At 48.2% G+C, this 18,030-nt stretch overlaps 8 protein-coding genes across 8 annotated transcripts; 5 read left to right on the top strand and 3 right to left on the bottom strand.

The window, feature by feature from the left end:
- Nucleotides 1-462: 462 nt before the first annotated feature.
- On the top strand, nt 463-2,026 carry N7477_006750 (uncharacterized protein; the record flags this gene model as incomplete). The annotated part of the gene is made up of 4 exons (XM_056968413.1): nt 463-587; nt 635-1,226; nt 1,278-1,640; nt 1,694-2,026. 4 exons carry the CDS (start codon nt 463-465, stop codon nt 2,024-2,026), a joined length of 1,413 nt encoding a protein of 470 aa, XP_056821209.1.
- A 325-nt stretch (nt 2,027-2,351) lies between these two features.
- Nucleotides 2,352-3,515, bottom strand: N7477_006749 (uncharacterized protein; the record flags this gene model as incomplete). The annotated part of the gene is made up of 3 exons (XM_056968412.1): nt 2,352-2,537; nt 2,594-3,050; nt 3,109-3,515. Coding segments are annotated over 3 exons (1,050 nt in total), but the record flags the coding sequence as incomplete, so codon positions are not given.
- Nucleotides 3,516-5,140: 1,625 nt separating this feature from the next.
- Nucleotides 5,141-5,419, top strand: N7477_006748 (uncharacterized protein; the record flags this gene model as incomplete). The annotated part of the gene is made up of 1 exon (XM_056968411.1): nt 5,141-5,419. One exon carries the CDS (start codon nt 5,141-5,143, stop codon nt 5,417-5,419), a length of 279 nt encoding a protein of 92 aa, XP_056821207.1.
- A 1,055-nt stretch (nt 5,420-6,474) lies between these two features.
- N7477_006747 (SDR family NAD(P)-dependent oxidoreductase) lies at nt 6,475-7,299 on the top strand (the record flags this gene model as incomplete). Its single annotated transcript, XM_056968410.1, has 2 exons — nt 6,475-7,049; nt 7,110-7,299. The coding sequence occupies 2 exons, from the start codon at nt 6,475-6,477 to the stop codon at nt 7,297-7,299; spliced, it is 765 nt and encodes a 254-aa protein (XP_056821206.1).
- A 969-nt stretch (nt 7,300-8,268) lies between these two features.
- Nucleotides 8,269-10,168, top strand: N7477_006746 (fungal specific transcription factor domain-containing protein; the record flags this gene model as incomplete). Its single annotated transcript, XM_056968409.1, has 5 exons — nt 8,269-8,425; nt 8,471-8,754; nt 8,804-8,955; nt 9,007-9,165; nt 9,220-10,168. The coding sequence occupies 5 exons, from the start codon at nt 8,269-8,271 to the stop codon at nt 10,166-10,168; spliced, it is 1,701 nt and encodes a 566-aa protein (XP_056821205.1).
- Nucleotides 10,169-10,608: 440 nt separating this feature from the next.
- On the bottom strand, nt 10,609-12,270 carry N7477_006745 (FAD-dependent oxidoreductase; the record flags this gene model as incomplete). Its single annotated transcript, XM_056968408.1, has 5 exons — nt 10,609-11,085; nt 11,158-11,528; nt 11,585-11,853; nt 11,962-11,977; nt 12,048-12,270. 5 exons carry the CDS (start codon nt 12,268-12,270, stop codon nt 10,609-10,611), a joined length of 1,356 nt encoding a protein of 451 aa, XP_056821204.1.
- Nucleotides 12,271-13,601: 1,331 nt separating this feature from the next.
- N7477_006744 (uncharacterized protein) lies at nt 13,602-15,070 on the top strand (the record flags this gene model as incomplete). Its single annotated transcript, XM_056968407.1, has 6 exons — nt 13,602-13,718; nt 13,782-13,847; nt 13,920-14,044; nt 14,414-14,604; nt 14,652-14,729; nt 14,784-15,070. The coding sequence occupies 6 exons, from the start codon at nt 13,602-13,604 to the stop codon at nt 15,068-15,070; spliced, it is 864 nt and encodes a 287-aa protein (XP_056821203.1).
- A 1,011-nt stretch (nt 15,071-16,081) lies between these two features.
- N7477_006743 (uncharacterized protein) lies at nt 16,082-17,357 on the bottom strand (the record flags this gene model as incomplete). The annotated part of the gene is made up of 4 exons (XM_056968406.1): nt 16,082-16,107; nt 16,156-16,288; nt 16,343-16,586; nt 16,654-17,357. The coding sequence occupies 4 exons, from the start codon at nt 17,355-17,357 to the stop codon at nt 16,082-16,084; spliced, it is 1,107 nt and encodes a 368-aa protein (XP_056821202.1).
- Between the last annotated feature and the right edge of the window lie 673 nt (nt 17,358-18,030).

Raw genomic sequence — 18,030 nt, 5'->3', positions numbered from 1 at the left:
ATGTATGAAACTACCAATTGACAGGTGGCGGTTCCTGTTGCGACCCACCCAAGTGCCTGTCCAATAAATTGCACGGATTCGGCGCCAGGAACCCACGCACTGAGATTTGCAGACCAGAAGCCGAGTTTCGGCTTTTGAAAACCCAGGGCATTGGGTAATAAGATATTTCCACGGAAATTAACATTAACGTTGACATCTAGCGTCAGACACCTGAAACACCTGCATCATAGACCCCGACTCAAATCTTGGGTAAGCTAAACTCCATTGGTTTCGCGTCATCTGCACTTGCGCAATAGCAGCCTGAATGGCGTGACGAATTCTAACCATACATTCCCAGATAAGACATTTCCCCAAGCTCGGCTGAGAGAACTCGATTGTCATAGACAAAAGGTCGAGCGACGAGTTTGTTTGAACGCTGCGCCCAAAGAGTCGCGGTTACAGTGTGTATAACTACTCAAAAATATGGCTAAAAGCGTGGCCGTGATAGGCGCTGGGCCGTCAGGTGCCATTGCCGTCGATGCATTGATGCAGGAGAAGGTATTCAACGTGCGTGTCTTTGAAAGACAGGAGAAGGCGGGTGGATGCTGGTAGGTTTTCACTAGTCCGATCGATGTATAATATCTAACGGCTGCAGGGTCTCAAGAGATGATGCGCCACCACAAAAGTTCGACCTTGATGGTCTAGCAGCGCGCATAGCAGATGCGCCATTGAAGATCCCTGAGCAGCTCCCGTGCCGTACACCGGTGGTAAGCCAGGATCGTTTCACTGATTCACCGGTCTATCCTGGACTGGAGACGAACGTGGACGTAGGTGCCATGGAGTTCTCGCAGGAGAAGATCCCTTCAGTCCGGTCGCAGTGGTCAATTGAGCGTCACGGCGAGGATACACCATTTCGGCATCATTCTGTCATTAGACAGTATATTGAGGACTTGTTCACGAAAAAGGGCAACGCCCATCTTGTGCAGTACAATACTACTGTCGAACGGGCGATCAAAGACCAGGCTAGCCAAAAATGGATCCTTACTCTTCGACGCACAGAAGGCCCCGTTGGGAGTCAATCTGACTATTGGTGGTCGGAAAGTTTCGATGCACTCGTGGTTGCCTCTGGCCACTATGCAGTACCTTATATCCCTGCCATCCCGGGGCTGAAAGAGTTTGCAGAGCGGTACCCGGGCAGCATCGAACACACCAAACACTACCGTGGACCGGCAAAATATCGTGGCAAGGTATGTCTGTATTCATGAAACTTATAGTCGAATCACATTAACTCGAAACAGAAAGTCGTGACAGTCGGAGCGTCAGTATCGGCTGCGGACACGGCAGTCAGTCTGGTTGGTACCGCCAAATCACCTATTCACTGCGTGACACGCGGTCGCTATAACGTGTACTTTGGCAATGATGCATTCCAGCACCCCATGATTCAAGAGAGGGCGCCAATCTCGCATATCAGCATCGAGGACCGAACGGTTCACTTCGAAGATGGTTCATCCGAGACTGGCGTAGACAACATTCTCTTCGGAACCGGATTCACCTGGACACTTCCTTTCCTACCCAACGTGCAAACGCGCAGCAATCGTGTTCCGGATCTGTATCAGCATACCTTCTACCGCCACGATCCCACCCTGGTGTTTGTTGGAGCTGTATGTCGCATGTCACAAAGTTCCAGTCGAATCAACGCTAATCTGTTCCACAGGTCGGAGCTGGTCTCACATTCAAAGTCTTCGAGTGGCAAGCTGTGGCCGCTGCGCGCGTACTAGCAGGCAAAGCCACTCTCCCCAGTCTCGCCGAGCAAGAGAAGTGGGAGACTGATCGCATCGCAGAGAGAGGCGACGGGCCTGCGTTCACGGTCATCAACCCGGAGTTCAAGGCCTATTTCGAGGCTATGCGCCAACTCGCCGGTGAACCACAGAATGGCATCGGACGCCCACTCCCTCCGTTTGACGAGAAGTGGGTCGACGACTTCAACGCAGGCCACGAACGGCGCAAGAAGATGTGGAGACGGAACAATGCGGTGGGGAAGCTGTAGTCGCGTAGCCCATGATTGAGCTTCGTATTTAGCGTTTTAGAAATCATCTAGATCGTATCACTGGTGCTTTCCAATCAGCCTCGGCCATTTGTATTGGAGAAGATCCCAGCCCTCTTGGGCGCTTTGTAGTCTGTTACGTGACGGCATGATCGGAGACGGAATCGTACTTGGGAAGTTGTGCATCTCGATTGCCCCTAGTATTGACTACTAGTCTTTGGAGAAAGGAATCAGGAATTATTATTAATGATATAGGCTGATGGCTGACCGGCATTGAAACATAATATCAGCAATAAGAGCAACAAAGTTGATAAGAGATGATAGAACGTCAAGCGGTTTTGAGTTCCAGCTCTTTAAAGACCTTGTCGGCTTCCTCACGCAATTGCCCGATATCGAAGTATGCAATTCTTTTGGGGTCTTGATTGGCTCGTAGGGTAGTCAAGAATAAGTCGTCAAGAGTCACTCCGAGATTTTGAACTTGGCCTCGAAGCAGCTTTGGAACAGGGTAAATATCCTGGGAGATGTTAGACCATAAATACTTGGAATAGGCCATCGAATGTTTGCACATACCTCGGACTGCTCGTGGATAGGCCGGCCATCTAAGCCTCGCCTCCAAAGATCCACTTTGCCAGTAACAGTAAGACCATCCTTCTGTAGACACCAGTCGATCACAATCACGACCCGGATATGGCCGCCGCCTCCTTCTAGGAGAATGCGGACATCGTCCTTGAGCCTCGGGGCAGTTTCTGACCACCCAACTTCGAAAGCAATTGGGGGAAGAAATTCTGAATCGGAGTCGTACGGCCGAATGTAGATATCAGGCTCCTTCTGAAATTTCGGGAATAGAGATGTGGGTAGCTTCAAAGTAGTCCCAAAGCCAATTTTCAGACCTCTCCATTCTTCCTTACTAATGATTGCATCGTCCTTCCAATCCACGACGGAATTAATGACCCATTTTTGAGCGATGTCGTGTCCTTGGGTCGGCATTTTGAGACTCAATGTCCGAGCTTGAGAGTCCCAGGTTTTTCTTTAAAGATCAGTCTTCGAAGAAAAGAGTCAAATCTGGGTTAAAGAGGTAGCCTCACCGTACCCGAAATTCCTCATCGATGGCTTGAAAAAGAGCATTCCCCCACTCACGACGTACGTCTGTGAAGAGGTAGACCGTAATCCCGCGATGGAAGTCGGACGTTTGTTTTTGCCACTTTTCCAGTTCTTGGGTTATAAAGTTCAGAGTCTCGGATATATCTTCGCAACACTGCACCGAAATCAACCGAGTAGAGTCCCAATATAAGGGAGGAGCTTGGGACCCGGTTGGGGAGAGACAGCCAGTGTCAGAGTCTATGCGACTCGCCGAAGAAGACTGGATGCCTGCAGAATCTTGGGATTCGAGGGAGGAGAGGAGGCCGATGCCCGAGTCTCCTCGGCTCGCCAAAGAAGATGGGATATCGGATGAGGAAGCTTGAGACTCGGCCGGGGAGACGAGGCCGCTGCCGCTGAATGAGTTCAAGCAGCTCGCCGAAACAAGTGGGATCCTGAATCTCGACATGATGAGGGGAGGAAAGGGCTGTAAATGATTCTAGAGAAAGGTAGGAAGGAATCACGTAGAGGGAAGGAAGCTGGTGGAAAAAGGAAAAGAAAGAGCGCGAGAGATTATAAAAATGGAATTGGCGTCAGTGATGTGATGTCAGCGATGACTTGGTAGGGCTTAGTCCAGTCTGGGTGAACCTGGATTGCTTGCGCCTTGGAGTTTAGCCACAGCTTACGTTACATATCTCGCTCCAGTCTTCCATCACAATTTTGACTTGCAATTCTTCAATTCCACCAAACAGCCTTTAAGCACAATTGAGAACCGATGGACATCACTGGTCGCCATTTTACTTTTTTTGCCTCCTGTAAAATTACTATACCAGCGAAACAATTCTTTGAGGAGCGTATAGTCTGGAGTCTTACAGCCTGTGTCACAGTTAGACTTTGATCAACAACACATGCCCAGAGCACCTTCTTTAGCCATAGCTCAGGTAAATTCAGAAGGACAACTCAAACTTCCCAAGGCAAGCCTAGCTTGCTCGGTACAGTCTGCCCCGATGTCGTAGCCCTTGATTCCATTTTGCTGAACGAATTTTAGAGCAAGTGAGTAAATTATACGGCGGGCACTTCTCATGAACAATTGCATTGCGACTCACTTCAATCAAAGACGGACAGCTTCGGCATACATCCTCTTGGTCTTGGGTATCCTTTCATCTTTTTCTCGGACGGAGTCCTTAGCTGCACGCGCGCCAAAAACATAGCTGCTCTTTGCTACTTGCTATCGGTGATTATCTTTAGCGTCGTCATCTTGTGAGCAAAGAAGGACTTTCGACCCATGCCTTAAAGAATACCACCAAAAGGCCAGAAGCAATCAAGTGGAGGGGAGATGGAAGTAAAGGACGGGAATCTGTGCGGGAGCTTGAAATGAGGGACATAGCTTCAATTTATACTTCAGTACTTGGGCACAGACAGATCTTAGTGGACCGATGACCGAGGAAGGCTTTTTCTCTGCGCTGGTCCATAGCAGATAGGACCCAAGCCATCCATTATTGCGTCATCGTGTTCCAGTGCGTTATGATTTGAGAGGGAACGAGATTGAAAGATCGAGAACCTCAAAAGTCAGGGGCACAGTGAAAGATAAGGTCCATCAACAAGTAGGTTGCAAGGTAAACAGTACTGTGGGGCCATGCGCTCTTTTGGGTATGGACTGAGCGTCGACTGAGTGCTCAATAGATGCCTTTGCATGTACTGCTTACTTGGGAATTTGTGCATCTCGATCGCTCCTAGTATTGACTAGCTGATGAAATTGTGGCTGAAGCCACCGTCAGCTAGATTCAGTGGAGGTCAGCCCTATTAGGAAAATATTGCTCCCATAGCGCCTTGGCGGAGCGTCAAGGTTTGAGGGGGCCGGGGGTATTTAAATAGTGAGCTCGAGCACCTTGTCCGTGCTTCTGAAATATAAGAGAGATCAGATCATCCCACCCTCGAGATTGCGCTCTACTTTCTTCCTTTGCGCTCAGGGGTACAGCGGGCCGTCTGCACGATAGTTGACCTTCATACAATCCGTCTTTTACGCCCACTACCCTTAAAATGGACGTGAGCAACAGCACAATCTTTACTCAGCCTGCCGAATGCTACTACTCCCGCGATGCCTTTCCGTCTATGGGCAACCTGAAGGATTACACCGCTGTCCCGCTCTACCAAACGGCAAACCATTATAAAGATATGTACTCGATCCTGAGACGGTTGTTGTACCGGTGGTCGCATGTGGACATACTCAAATCCGGAGCCGTGTACTGCTGTTTGCAATTCCACATCCGCGAAGCAAGCCCAGCAGGTGCAGTATTGTTTGAATGCGGAGCACGTTGAGTATGGTGGCGATGCTAGTGGGCGGGACGGGAAGTGGTCGAAAAGAGGACGTGGCTATTGTTACTGAGTGGACTTGTTTTCAGTGGCCTTTGGATGTCAATGATGTGATGTCTGTTTGTTGTGGGGTCCGTTTCGAGATGTTTCGTTTCTGGTTTCTGGTTCTGTTCGTGTTCGATACCCATGGTGTTTCAAGCTTTGAGATTTTGGATTAGCGGTATACCGACACATCGGAGCTAAAGATTGTATTGATCATGTATGTGGCAGACTATGAGAGGCAATGCGAGATGTTCTTTGAATTCTTATTGTGACGCGGCATATTCGCATGTATTGGGTTTCGCGAGTGCCCGACGTAAGCTTATCCATTGCATAGACCAGATTGATGTTCGGGCCAAGTTGGGGCCAAGTGCCCGCCTGCGGGGGCTGTTCCTCAACTGCGGATGCTGGAACGGGGCTTGGGGTAAGGTCCATGTCAATGTCCAGGATTATTAAAACGTAGTTGATCAAAGTTTTGTTTCGTGACTGGTAGGCCGGAAGAGATGCTTTGAACTAAGAACTGTCTGTTCAATATCTATAATTGCTGGAAAACATCCCAATCCTGATGATTAACTCGTTCTACAAGAGATTATAAATCGCGACTTTTCTTCCCGTCTCACTCCATTTTAGCCCCTCAGTCTGGTATCCCCCATGGCATTTCCCCGAAACCCAGGAGATCTGTCCAGCGTGAGGGTGATCAAATCCAGACAATTTGTATTTCCTGCACTTAGAAATAAATTATGTGATAAATAAGACCCTTGGGACCTTCAGTGTACTCCGCACGTTCAAAGTTAATTACCCCCACGAAAACGGAGAAACCCCGCAGGAGCAACTGGTGTCCGCTTGTCAAAGCCATCGTGATTTGTTCGCGCCCGAGGTATTATTGAGTGACTGCACCGCAGGTTGCCCCACAATCGCATACTACAACACACGTCACAGGAAAGGCTCTAACGGAGACCCCGCGAACGCGCATCAGGCTCACTCTTCCCATTTCCATCTATACCTATACAGCGACATCAATAATGGAATCCTTCAAAGACAAAGTCTACGTTGTAACAGGCCTTGGCGGCATCGGCTTAGCCGTTGCAAAGCAGCTTCACGCCTACGGCGCACGTCTCTCCCTAGCTGACATATCCGAAACGACCCTCAACAACGCCGTGCGCACCATCACCAATTCCGACACACATCCTTCTATTCTCTCGACCGTCGTAGATATCGGCTCGTCATCCGCCGTCAACGACTGGATCAAGACTACAGTCTCGCATTTTGGCAAACTCGACGGTGCAGCGAATATGGCTGGTGCGATTGGGAAGAACCACGGTGTGGGAAAGTTCATCGACCTGGAAGACGATGAGTGGGACATGCTAGTACGGGTTAATTTATCCGGCATGATGTATTGTCTTCGTGCCGAAGTAAAGGCAATCATGGCATCTGCACCTGGGGGAAAAGGCAGTATTGTGACTGCGTCGAGCATTCAGGGCTTGCGTGGGTTCCCGCTACATACGGCGTATTCGACGACTAAGCATGGGGTCATTGGGTTGACGCGATCTGTGGCGAAGGAAGTCGGGCCACATATTCGGGTCAACTCAGTTGCGCCGTAAGAGCTTTACTCCCGGAAACTTGACATTGAAGACGGAATCGCTGATTTGATGTGTAGTGGTTCGATTCAGACCCCGTTGCTTGATCAGGCGGCTGTTATCCAGGGCGGGCCTACCGTTCCCGACACAGTCATTCCGCGCGTCGGCACACCTGATGAGGTGGCGCAGACAGTGGTGTTTTTGCTGAGCGATGCCGCGTCGTATACGACTGGGCAGGTGTATAGTGTCGACGGTGGATGGGATCCATAGTGGTCAGCTCATGATCAGCCTATTCGGTAAATAAGCTTGCGCAGTCTTGTTTTACCATCTGATTTGAAATCAGGTTAAACTCCACATCCTTCCAACTTGATTCCTGCAATCTTTTTCTTTCTTTTCCCCATCGTCATCGTCTGCGTCGATCTCTTGCGTCAAACTTGTACTGCTGATAGAGGGGACATCAAGTGAAAGGCTAAAATGTCTCTAAATTCCGATTCATTTTTCTGATTCATGCACAGCTACTTAGCCAGTTCTCGCCTTTTTATTGCCACTCTCAGTCATTACTGTATTGCCTCGATACTTGAGCTTGACCTTGCCTAGCCATCCCCACACGAACCAATAAGCGTGCGGCTAGGTTTGAAAAAGACTGCAGAATGAAATATCCAGTCCTGATTCGGTGAAACTCCGGGGAAATGAATGGTCGGAGATAAGTCCCGGTAGCTTGAAAGGGGGATCTTATGTGGGTATTCAGCACAGCTGATTAGCCCAAGGCAATGGCCAAAGCGCTGCCATGGACCTGATTCTTAGGGGCAGGAGTTCGTTCCCGTCACATCGGTGGACAGAGGTATGATTCCTTTTTTGCCGTGGTCTCAATCATAAAACTCGATTTTTTGTAGATATTTTTCTCTGCCACCGAGTCTCTAACAAATCGCCTTAGCTCAGATCCAGGCTCATCTTTTGCAAATGGACTCGAAATCATTACAGCAATTGGCTCCCAATCCGTCGGGACCCAGCCGAAATCCAGATGTGAAGCTGCCGAAGAGAGAAAATACATCACTTGCTTGTTCTGCATGCAGAGCCCGCAAGTCAAAGGTACCCTAGGGATATCAATTTCCCACCCCTTTGCACAGATTCTAAGCATTAGCGATTTAGTGCGATGGCGTCCAACCTTGCGAATCCTGCACCAAAAGACGCACAGAATGTGTCTTTGATGTAAATTCAGATAAAAGGCGCCGAATTATCATGAAGCGCAAAATAGAAAGCCTCGAGGATGACCGCGAGTTGCTGGTGCAACTTGTCAGCAACCTTCGCGGTTCCAGCAACCGTCAAGTAATCCAATTACTCAATCTCATTCGCAGTAACGCACCGCTAGGTGAGATCAAAGATTACATGGACAAGAGTATGTCCGATGAACTTGAAAAGACTCCTGAATTGATTGATTTAGCTCAGATCATGAGGGATTCCACAGCTCAACCACGGCGCAGTGTCATGGATGTAAGAAAACTCTCTGATGATCCGCTATGGAAAGTTCCAGCTAGACCTTGGACCAAAGTGTCGGATGATGATGAATTTGTGTCCCACTTAGTCTCGCTCTGGTTCACATGGTATCACCCATATTTCAACTTCATGGATCGTGATCGTTTCATCAAGGACATGCAGTCCGGGGATACGGAGAGTGCTCTGTATTGTTCGCCTTTTCTTGTCAATGCCATCTTGGCAGATGCTTGTGTATGTTCCCGCCGCGATCGAAAGAAGGAGTCTGGGCTAATTTATTCAGGCCTATTCAGATTATCCTGAGGCTTTCGCTAATCTGGGAGATTTGCCCTCAAAAGGCCAGCATTTCTATAACGAAGCGAAAGATCTTTTTGAGAAAGAGGATGGCCATGTGACTTTGACCACGATCCACGGGCTATGTATTCTCTTTTCATCGTGCGCAACCCTCTCCTCACGATGAAGAAACCTTTGGCTGATGTCTTGCAGTGCTTGTATGAATGGCAAGGACCGACGCGGGTGGCTGTATCAAGGCCAATTGGCCTTTGTAGCGGACGATCTGATCGAGCAACACGATTTGGGGAAAGAGTCGACATACGCGCCAGAGGTGGTGAATCTTACAGTCTGGGGCCTCTACAACATCACAGCGTTAGTCTTCTGATGGCAGTCTGCTATTGATACTTGCTGACCATACGAGTGCAGCGCGACATCTCTCATATTTCACAAACGACCTTTGATCCGAGCTCCGAAAACGCCTTGTGGAATGCACCCGAGTCCCCGAAGCGACTCCAGCGACATCTGGATTCCATATCCATCTCTAGTAGGCGGTGTCCCGGCCTATACAGCCTCGATGGTCAAGGCTCTTGCGGATCTCAATATTGCTACTTTCGAATCATCGTCTTCGCTTTTCAAAGGTCCCATTCATTTAGAGAAACTGTCCTTCTCAGAAGTGCGAGATGCTGTGGATGAATTACACGCTCGTCTGGAGGCATGGAAAATGGACCTTAACGACTGCATGAGGGAGGAAAACAACAAGACCCCTCATGCGCTGGGTCTACAGTATGTTATAATCCCTCTCACAATCCAGTCTCGTGCTTACACTAGATTTAGCATGTATTGGAACCAGATTATCATGAGTATCAATGGCTATGTTGAGAAAAAGATTATTCAAGAGGCCTTGGACCCTAGAGACTATCAATCTGTGAGAAATCTAAGGCTTACGGCAGCTAGAAACATCGCAAGCCTGGCAGAGGTACATCGGGCCGCATGGGGATACGATCGAGTAACGGCTGGAGAGATTCAATCGTTCTCAATGGCAGAGAGCACTCTTCTCGAGGATCTCGATAATCCGGAGAGTCAGAAGGCGTTTATCAATCTTTGTATCGCGTCTAAGGCGGCTGCACGACGCTGGCCTATTGGTAAGGCGATGTTGCGTGCTATCCAGATGGCGGCAAAAGAGTTGGATGTCACGCTTCCCTCGGAAACGGACGCCTTGTTCTCCGACCTTGAGGGCAAATGGACCTCTAGGAAAGCAGAAGATATTAGCAGCCAGTACCCTAATTTTGCGATCTATCTAAGATCGAAGAAAAATGATGAAGCGGAGCTTGACAGGTTCTTAGAGAAGTGGGATGCATTGCACATCGCTGAATAAGCCCCATAGCTAAGCATTAGACTTCGGTGTTTGCTCAGTATACCTTTAGTTCTGTCTGTTTTAGCTTGTCATTAATTTCAGAAATCGTCTCGGTGGTATATATTGCCGACATTATGGCAGTTCTCAGATCAAAGGTGTGGAGGACGTGTGTTCAGGTATAGAGGGGCAAAGAAACGCAGTAAAATACAATGCTCTACATTGAGCGATCTTTCTGAACTTCAAAAGGGTCTGTCCGTAGACAAAAAAATAGCTTAAGCCAAGTTCTCATATTCATGATCGTCATTCTGGGTCTAAGACTTGGAAGAACAGCTCGACTCGGCCGAGAGGTGGGGTTGCAATCTGCTTTCCAAGCTTTCCAATTCTGAGAAGTGAGAAATGAACACGGCCGAGAGCAATAGAAATCTGTGCAAAGCAATTGAGATTATGTAAATCTTTAACAGTCACCTTATCACAAGAGAGGCTAAGGGTCCCCTACACGTCTGCCAGATGATGGCAGCAGCCCCCACCATGACCGTACCCGCGATCAACACTGGAGCAATGCTCTGTGCAGGCTTCTCGGCAACTGCTTTAAGATCAATATCTCGAGCGGGTAATGGAAGATATTCCAACCAAGGTCCAGCTTTCGAGAAAATGGCGTACAAGTTTGCCTTGATTCTGTCACTAATCCAGGGAACGATGTGACGAGCTGCAAATTTGAGAACCCATGTGTCTTGGGCTTCATAACGCGTGATCGAACCGGAAAGATCAACAACTGTTTTGGCGCGAGGAGAATGCTCAATAAAATACTGGTTGAAAACCTCGGTCAATTGCTCAAGAGAAGGTTTTGGGTTTTTCTTCAACAAAGGTATGAGACCATTGGTCAAACGAGCAATACCTTCGTAGGCTGTATTTCCACCTAATCCAGGATTGATAGTTGCCTGTCGCAATAAAGAAGGCTAGTTAGCTCTTCCTAGTCTACCAGCGTGTTGATATCACGAAGGTACTCATACCTTATGAACGGAATCGCCCACCAAAACCACCCTGTTGTGACACCATTGTGGAATGACACCTTCCTCCAGAGGTACCATTGAGGCCTTGACTCGAGATTCCCAGAGATCCTCCACGGTATACCCAGGGCCTACCAGAGAGCTTCCATACTTCTGGATATATGCATTTGCGTCCGCATCGGTAATCCGTGGACAGTGGGGTGTTCTCTTGACTTTTGAGTCTTTGACAAAAAGGAACCAAAACACAAGTCCAGGCACACCGGCGGCCGCAACTGCAGAGTAGTCATTGTAGTATACATTGTGAACCATGCCATCAGGTAGATACTGCTTGTTCGGGGAAATCGCAAAAATGCAGTTGTACTCGCTAGTGAAAGCTAGATTTTAGTTAGTTGATCAAGCTTCAAATCTGTTTGCTCTAGATCAGACACACCTTCATTGATATCTTGAGCGAGGGATTGATTTGTCACGCCAATCTTGTCAGCCATCAGCTTTCGGACTTTGCTGTGAATTCCATCGGCCCCAATGAGAATGTGACCATGGTGTTGGGCGCCAGTTTCCGTGGTCAAAACAATTCCCTCCGCAGTTTCTTCATATTCAGCGACTGCTGTTTGAGAATGCAGCTTTGACTTGTCTTTCACATGACTATGCAGGACTTCTAGAGCCTTGCATCGTTCCAAGAAAACGATAGGACGTTGAAGACTATTGAATCATACCGAAAGGGTTTCAAAATTAGCAAATGGATCTCTTGTATTGCCACAATACTGGTTGTGGACGCCCGGCCGGATTCTTCGATCAGTATAGACCCACATTTCCTCGATATTGCCTAACACATGTGAGTCCTCGAAGCAATTCCCGTTTCCGTCAAAATGCATTCGGTGCTTCAATGGTATAACCTGCTTCTCGATGTCCGGCCACACGCCCAATTGCTCTAGAATTCTTATAGTATGCGGGTGGAGTCCAATAGAGGCCCCCCAGCTGCGGTGCGAAATCTCCCTTCTCAAACAGCTCGTAATCAATCCCGGCGCGCTCGAAAGCTAGGGCCAAGCCGAGACCCACAAGACTGCCACCAGCTATGAGAACCTTGAAATGATCCGTCTCTTGATTGAACGAAGACATCGAGTTTGATGGGTATGATGAGCACGAGGTGTCAAGAGGTAAAATGTGACCCGTAGTGGACACGTGAAGAGAATTCGATAGCTTCGATCGCTTGGTCGGAAAAAGGTACTGGTAATATTAGTCCCCATGGCCCCCTTCCCCATCCCTGACCCCTTATCTCCCGCACAGGATCCAGCAGAGTCCGGACCTCCCAATTAGCCTCACCTATCAGATTTAGATGGCCGTGGTCAGTCTTTTAAAAATTGAAGAGATGGATTACAGCATGATAATTTTATTGCTTCACACATCGTGGCTCAGCTGGTGAATCAATGAGCGGCCGTTGCTGTTGAGGGGATATTTTACAAAAGTACCTCTTGAAGAGGATCATCATCTCAATTCTCAGAGGGGGAAATTGCGAGGTAATACCGTATAATTCTGATTCAGCCGGTAACTGTGATATTCCACCACTTGTTTTTTCTTGTAGCCTTGTATCTTCTAGCAAAATGATCATTCGAAATGGCTGGTCAGCAAGTGAATGATGCGCGAGCGGCTTGATCCACCATCCCGAAGAGTACATGCGCGCCGCGGAGTAAGTCACCATCCTACCACAGATGGGCTTAAGACTCTGAGGATTCTCGACCCTAAGGTTAGCCCTTGATTCTCGTGCTTATTTCTGGTACATGATCTCTCTACCATCGTGTAGACATGTCGTGACTTGAAAGAACCCAAAATCCAGTTTTGACAGCACAGATCATTCCTTTCTCTCATCCTCGTCACCTACACCCGCCACTCGATAGCTCAGAGAGAAAAAGGGGGATGGCTTGACATGCAGCTACTGCAGTAGTTCAATCCATCCGTTGTCCAGACCCTTCCAACAGTTTCCCAGAGTCGAACGCTCCTTGAATCCTTCCCACTAGCTAACCTGGATTGGAAAGTGGGGGGCGCAGTCCCGTCCGGTGGCATGTGGTCCGATGGAACCCCATTTCTATTCACCAAGATGTCTACTATACTTAAACTGGAAAGTGACACTTGCCTAATTTCCAGCCGTGTCTTTCCCCAGACTCGGACCCGACTTAATTGGCCTATGTACTAGCGATGATAGTCGACGGTCAAGGATCTGGACCGTGTTGACGACACAGTACGTTGATCTGGATATGTGACTTGCGCTTAAGGCACAAAAGTACTTGAATATTTCGGAGATATCGATTTACCATGTTTTTCTTTTTCTTCCCTGTACTCCCTACTGAGGAATCACACTGCGTCTTGTTTACAGATTAAAAGTCTGCATCTCGCTTTTTCTACGCCCTCAGCGCGATCACTATGCAGAGAAGCTTCTGACCTTCCTAAAAGCTATGTCTAATTCAGCGGCCGAGCCTAGTCTGACAGCAGATGAGCGTTATCTCAAGTCCCTCACTTATGGGCTGATTCTTAGCACGGGACTTCTGTCCCTGATTGTCGTCAGCTTGAGAGTGAGACCCCGCCCGGAGAGCGTGTCAATCTCAATTTTCATAGTCAATCTAACTCACCTTCAGCTTTACACAAGAGCGGTCATCGTCAACCTGTTTGGACTTGATGATATTGCCGTTTGCATCGCGCTGGTATGTCCCAGTTCCGAGTCCCATTGCACCCATAGAAATAATTTCACAGGAATGGCTAACGGGGATCACTAGGTCGTGACACAATGTTTCAACGGGCTAGGGATTGCCGTTGTCTATTATGGAGAAGGCCGGCACTTCGAGACTGTATCCGCCCAAGATCGAGCAATTTGGCTCAAGGTACTATTAAAACAGGCTCTGTGAGAATTTGTCAGAACATATTACTGAGCTGGATCTCGCGAATAGTTATACTATGCAGCGATGTGCATCTATCTCTACGCCTCACTCTCGGTGAAGATTAGCTTGCTATTGTTTATTCGACGAATCTTTGTTAAAGGTATATTTTTCGTCAATTCAACTAGATTCAGAGACTCGGAGTATAACCCACGCTGACTACCACATCACCACGCCATCAGCCTGGATGCAATGGCTTACTGCGGGCTTGATGGTCTTCCAAGTACTATTTTCGGTATCCGGATCTTTGGTTCTGGCTTTTCAATGTGATCCTCCAAGGTACATGCTCAATAACGAGCAGTGTCTACCACGTCTATTGACTAGGCTTATTACAGGGCCGCATTTGACTTGACAATCACGAACGCAACTTGTTACTCTCAGTTCAAGCTGTTCCAAATCGTTCTATACCAAGCAGTGCTGATATTCGTCGCGGATATCATTATGCTAATTGCACCCATGTCAATTCTGTGCGGATTGCAAATGCCCGTGAGAAAAATCGCTGCGTTGATGGCAATATTCGGAACAGGTCAGTGCAGACGGTGCAACATGCTTCAATACTTATTTCAAATATAGGTATAATCGCCTGCATCGCCCCTGTCGTCCGGTTTAGCACGTTGGATTATTTGCGTAAAGGGACTACGGATTTAACGTGTACGAAAGCTCACCTCTGATACCTTTTCTTAAAATGTTAACAATCTAGCACAGACGACTCAGCGTCATCTTTATACTGGATGGTTATCGAGTTCAACCTAGGTCTTGTCGCCGGCTCTCTCTCATCTTTGAAACCCTTGCCATTCTTCCGCCGTTTCGGCTCAAGTGCAAACTCGAAATATACCGAGTCCACCGGCAACGAACCACATGAGCTCGCGAAATTCCGTGCTGGCGAATTCAAAAATAACAGGAAGAAGGGTGGTCTAGGAATGGGGACGACTTTGCTGGAGGAGAGCGTCAACGAGAGCCAGGAGCGCATAATTCTTTCAAAGCCCTTGTAAGCAAGTCTTATCACGCCTCTCGGGGCTACAAACTAAACTACTTCAACCTTGAAGTTCTACTGCATCATTTCATTGGCGAAGGAGTTGTTTGTGCACTTATATACATTTCTGGTAGTCAAGTGACTTCCATGGTCCATCGCCGCCTATCATGAATAACTGTACCCCCACACCCCACATTGGGTTTTTTCTTCCTCTCCACCAAGAAGCAAGAATCAATCCGAAATAATTATGCCTTTCAATGCGACCTCGGCAGGTCTCGGTCATGCTCACTTTCCTCTTGATCGGTGAATATATATAGCTGAGTTTAATCAACATTGCCACTATGTCATCCACAGCTTTATCGCCCTGCAACGATCCTTCCAAAAAGTTAAATCGCCTGAACTCACACCATCTACCCTCGGGGTCTCGGACTGAACCACTTCAAACCCGACCAGATTGCCTTGTCCTGCCAGAAACCCGCAATTCCCTATAGCTTGTTCGGGAGTCATCTTGCCCATCAGGAAGACCCCCCATGTGATCGACGACCACTACAAGCCGTATGGCAATCGCGCGCGTTCAAATACATTCTCAATGAAATGATCTTGAATGGCCATGTAACCCGGAACGGCTACGATAGCTTTAGCACAAATCTCAGTCGAGCGTCTCGCCATATCTTCATCTTTTCGCATTCTTTGTGTCTCTATATTCATGTCCACTTCTTATGCCAGTCAACAAATCACGTCAATGAAAGCCCTTCTTCAGACAGATAAGTCATCAAAGTGATGCCACCGACTCAATCTGATGACAGACGCTACTCGGTGATTGGATGTGACATCTTTGTGTATTGTAGATATAGATGCGAAGTTCAGAAGTCGCTACACAAGGTGGAGCATGATGCTAGCCCAGAAATTCGCACGCTCAAGAAATAATCAGTATTCAAAAAAAGCAAAAACGCCACCTCTAATGAGTTTTATGGTGCAATCGCTAAAAGGAACAGGGAGTATCGAGGGTGATGCCATGCCAGGGCATCCGCTATGACCATATGTACAGCCATGAAACTAGGCCAGTTAGCAGAGATCTTCAATATTTCAGGAATCCCAACATACTCATCACAATGGTCAGATAGAAGCAATTTGGAAGATATCCCACGGCCCCTGAATGAGAAGCCATCAAGATTCCATCAACAACAAATGGCCACCCATCCGAGTAATTGAGCATGTTCCAGCCCAAATGAGTTTCCTGCAATGGAAGTCAGCACATTGAGATCCCACAATCTGAACAGACAACACAAACACTATCCAGGAAACCAATCGAGGTATTCAAATAGTGATAATAAAGGATATCCGGCGTCGTCTCATTTCCATCCAGAACACCAACCCCACCAGGCGCATACACCTTCCCATGATTCGACGCATAAACAATCGACCCACCCCCATCAAGCAGCATCTGACCTTCCTTATCAACAAAAGGCCCTCGCACATTCTTCGACCTTCCAACTCGAATACTATACTCTGTCCCGCGCGCAGGGAATCCCCCCCTGGAAGTTACAACACTTCCCATGGCTAAACCAAACATAATAATATCCATCCCGATAACTCATCCACGATCCTTCCTGCGGCTTGATGCGCTCATGCGGAATAAAAGTCAACTGCATCGCATCCGGCTCCCGAGGATCCTCAATCGACAGCAAGTCATCAGATAGCGGGAGCTGCCAGATATCATGCCAGAAACTCCCGTAATTCAGATACGATTTCCCCGTTGAATTGTCCGTCACAAATGACGCATCAATCGCATTAGTAATTGTAAACGGCCATACGTTCGAATTCTCCCCGTCGCCCGTGTGGATCACGGCTCCGTGGTCGGTCCACGGGCTCCCTTCTAGCGTGGCCGTGGTGGCGACTCCGATGGCACTTTTACGCGAGCCGCGCGTGCTTAGCGTGTAATAGCAGTAAAATGTGCCGTCGCGCTCGACAGTGGTAGGTGCCCATGGTCGCGACCGATTTCCAGTGTGAATGATACTGTCGGCGTCGAGAACGGTGCCGATTTGAGACCAGGGACCGGTCATATTGGTCGCTTTGAATATAGGTATATGGTGGCCACCTTTGAAGAGGTAGTAGCTGCCATTGTGCTGGATGATGTTTGGATCGTGGACTTGGATGTGGCCTTGGTTTGGAAGCGGGATTTCATCAGTTGTGTTGTACACTCGTGATACTTTAGGACCCCATTCTGATGCTGGATTCGCCCCCACTAAGGTGATCAAGGCGAGAATCATGAGTCGGAGATAAGCAAGACCCTCGAATGAGTACATTGCGATGCGGCTTTCTTCTGATGTTGTAGATATGTACAGGTGTAACCCGCGCTGCGGGTTCACCGGTTAGGGAGAGTTTGTCAATTGCCGCCTAAGAGGTCATTGGGGTGAGCAATTGGGCCGTTTATCGGAACGGACAGCGCATGGTGAGTTGGGGAAGGACAATAGATCGGGAGAGCAAAAGGAGGGAAACCAGGAAACACTCTGGAACATAGGCGCACATGGCACGCTACATAAGTAGCCTAAGATTTTAGTAACAAATGATAATCGAAAAGTGAAAAAAAAATTGGGCGGTAAAAAGGGACCAACCCAGCAATGAAGATCCGCACAGTCCGGACGTTGATCGAACTAAACCAAAGCCAAGTGTTTTAGGCTGCCATTCTCGGATTGACTTTGAGGTACCTGTGGACACGTAGTGGAACAGGCAGAAGAACAAGTCATTGTAAGTCGCTGTTCCCCACTGTACAGCCTGTCACAGCGCGAGTTCCCCTCACGTTATCCACGGTCTATTGGCGCGATGGATCGACCCAGTTTGATTTGCTGGGTCTAGTCCCTCGTTAATCTCCGCTCTTCTGGTCTTTTTCCTTTTCTCACCAATGGCTTCATCTGATCTCCCCACCGTGCAAATGCACCAATGATATGTTTTAAGAACTTCGCACGCAATTGAGCCACC

Source organism: Penicillium maclennaniae (assembly GCF_028827695.1).
Source record: "Penicillium maclennaniae strain IBT 15551 chromosome Unknown utg000006l:1.0-2513246.0:1.0-2515036.0, whole genome shotgun sequence".
In the NCBI taxonomy this organism is placed as follows: domain Eukaryota; kingdom Fungi; phylum Ascomycota; class Eurotiomycetes; order Eurotiales; family Aspergillaceae; genus Penicillium; species Penicillium maclennaniae.
This window is presented reverse-complemented; position numbering and strand designations above follow the sequence as displayed.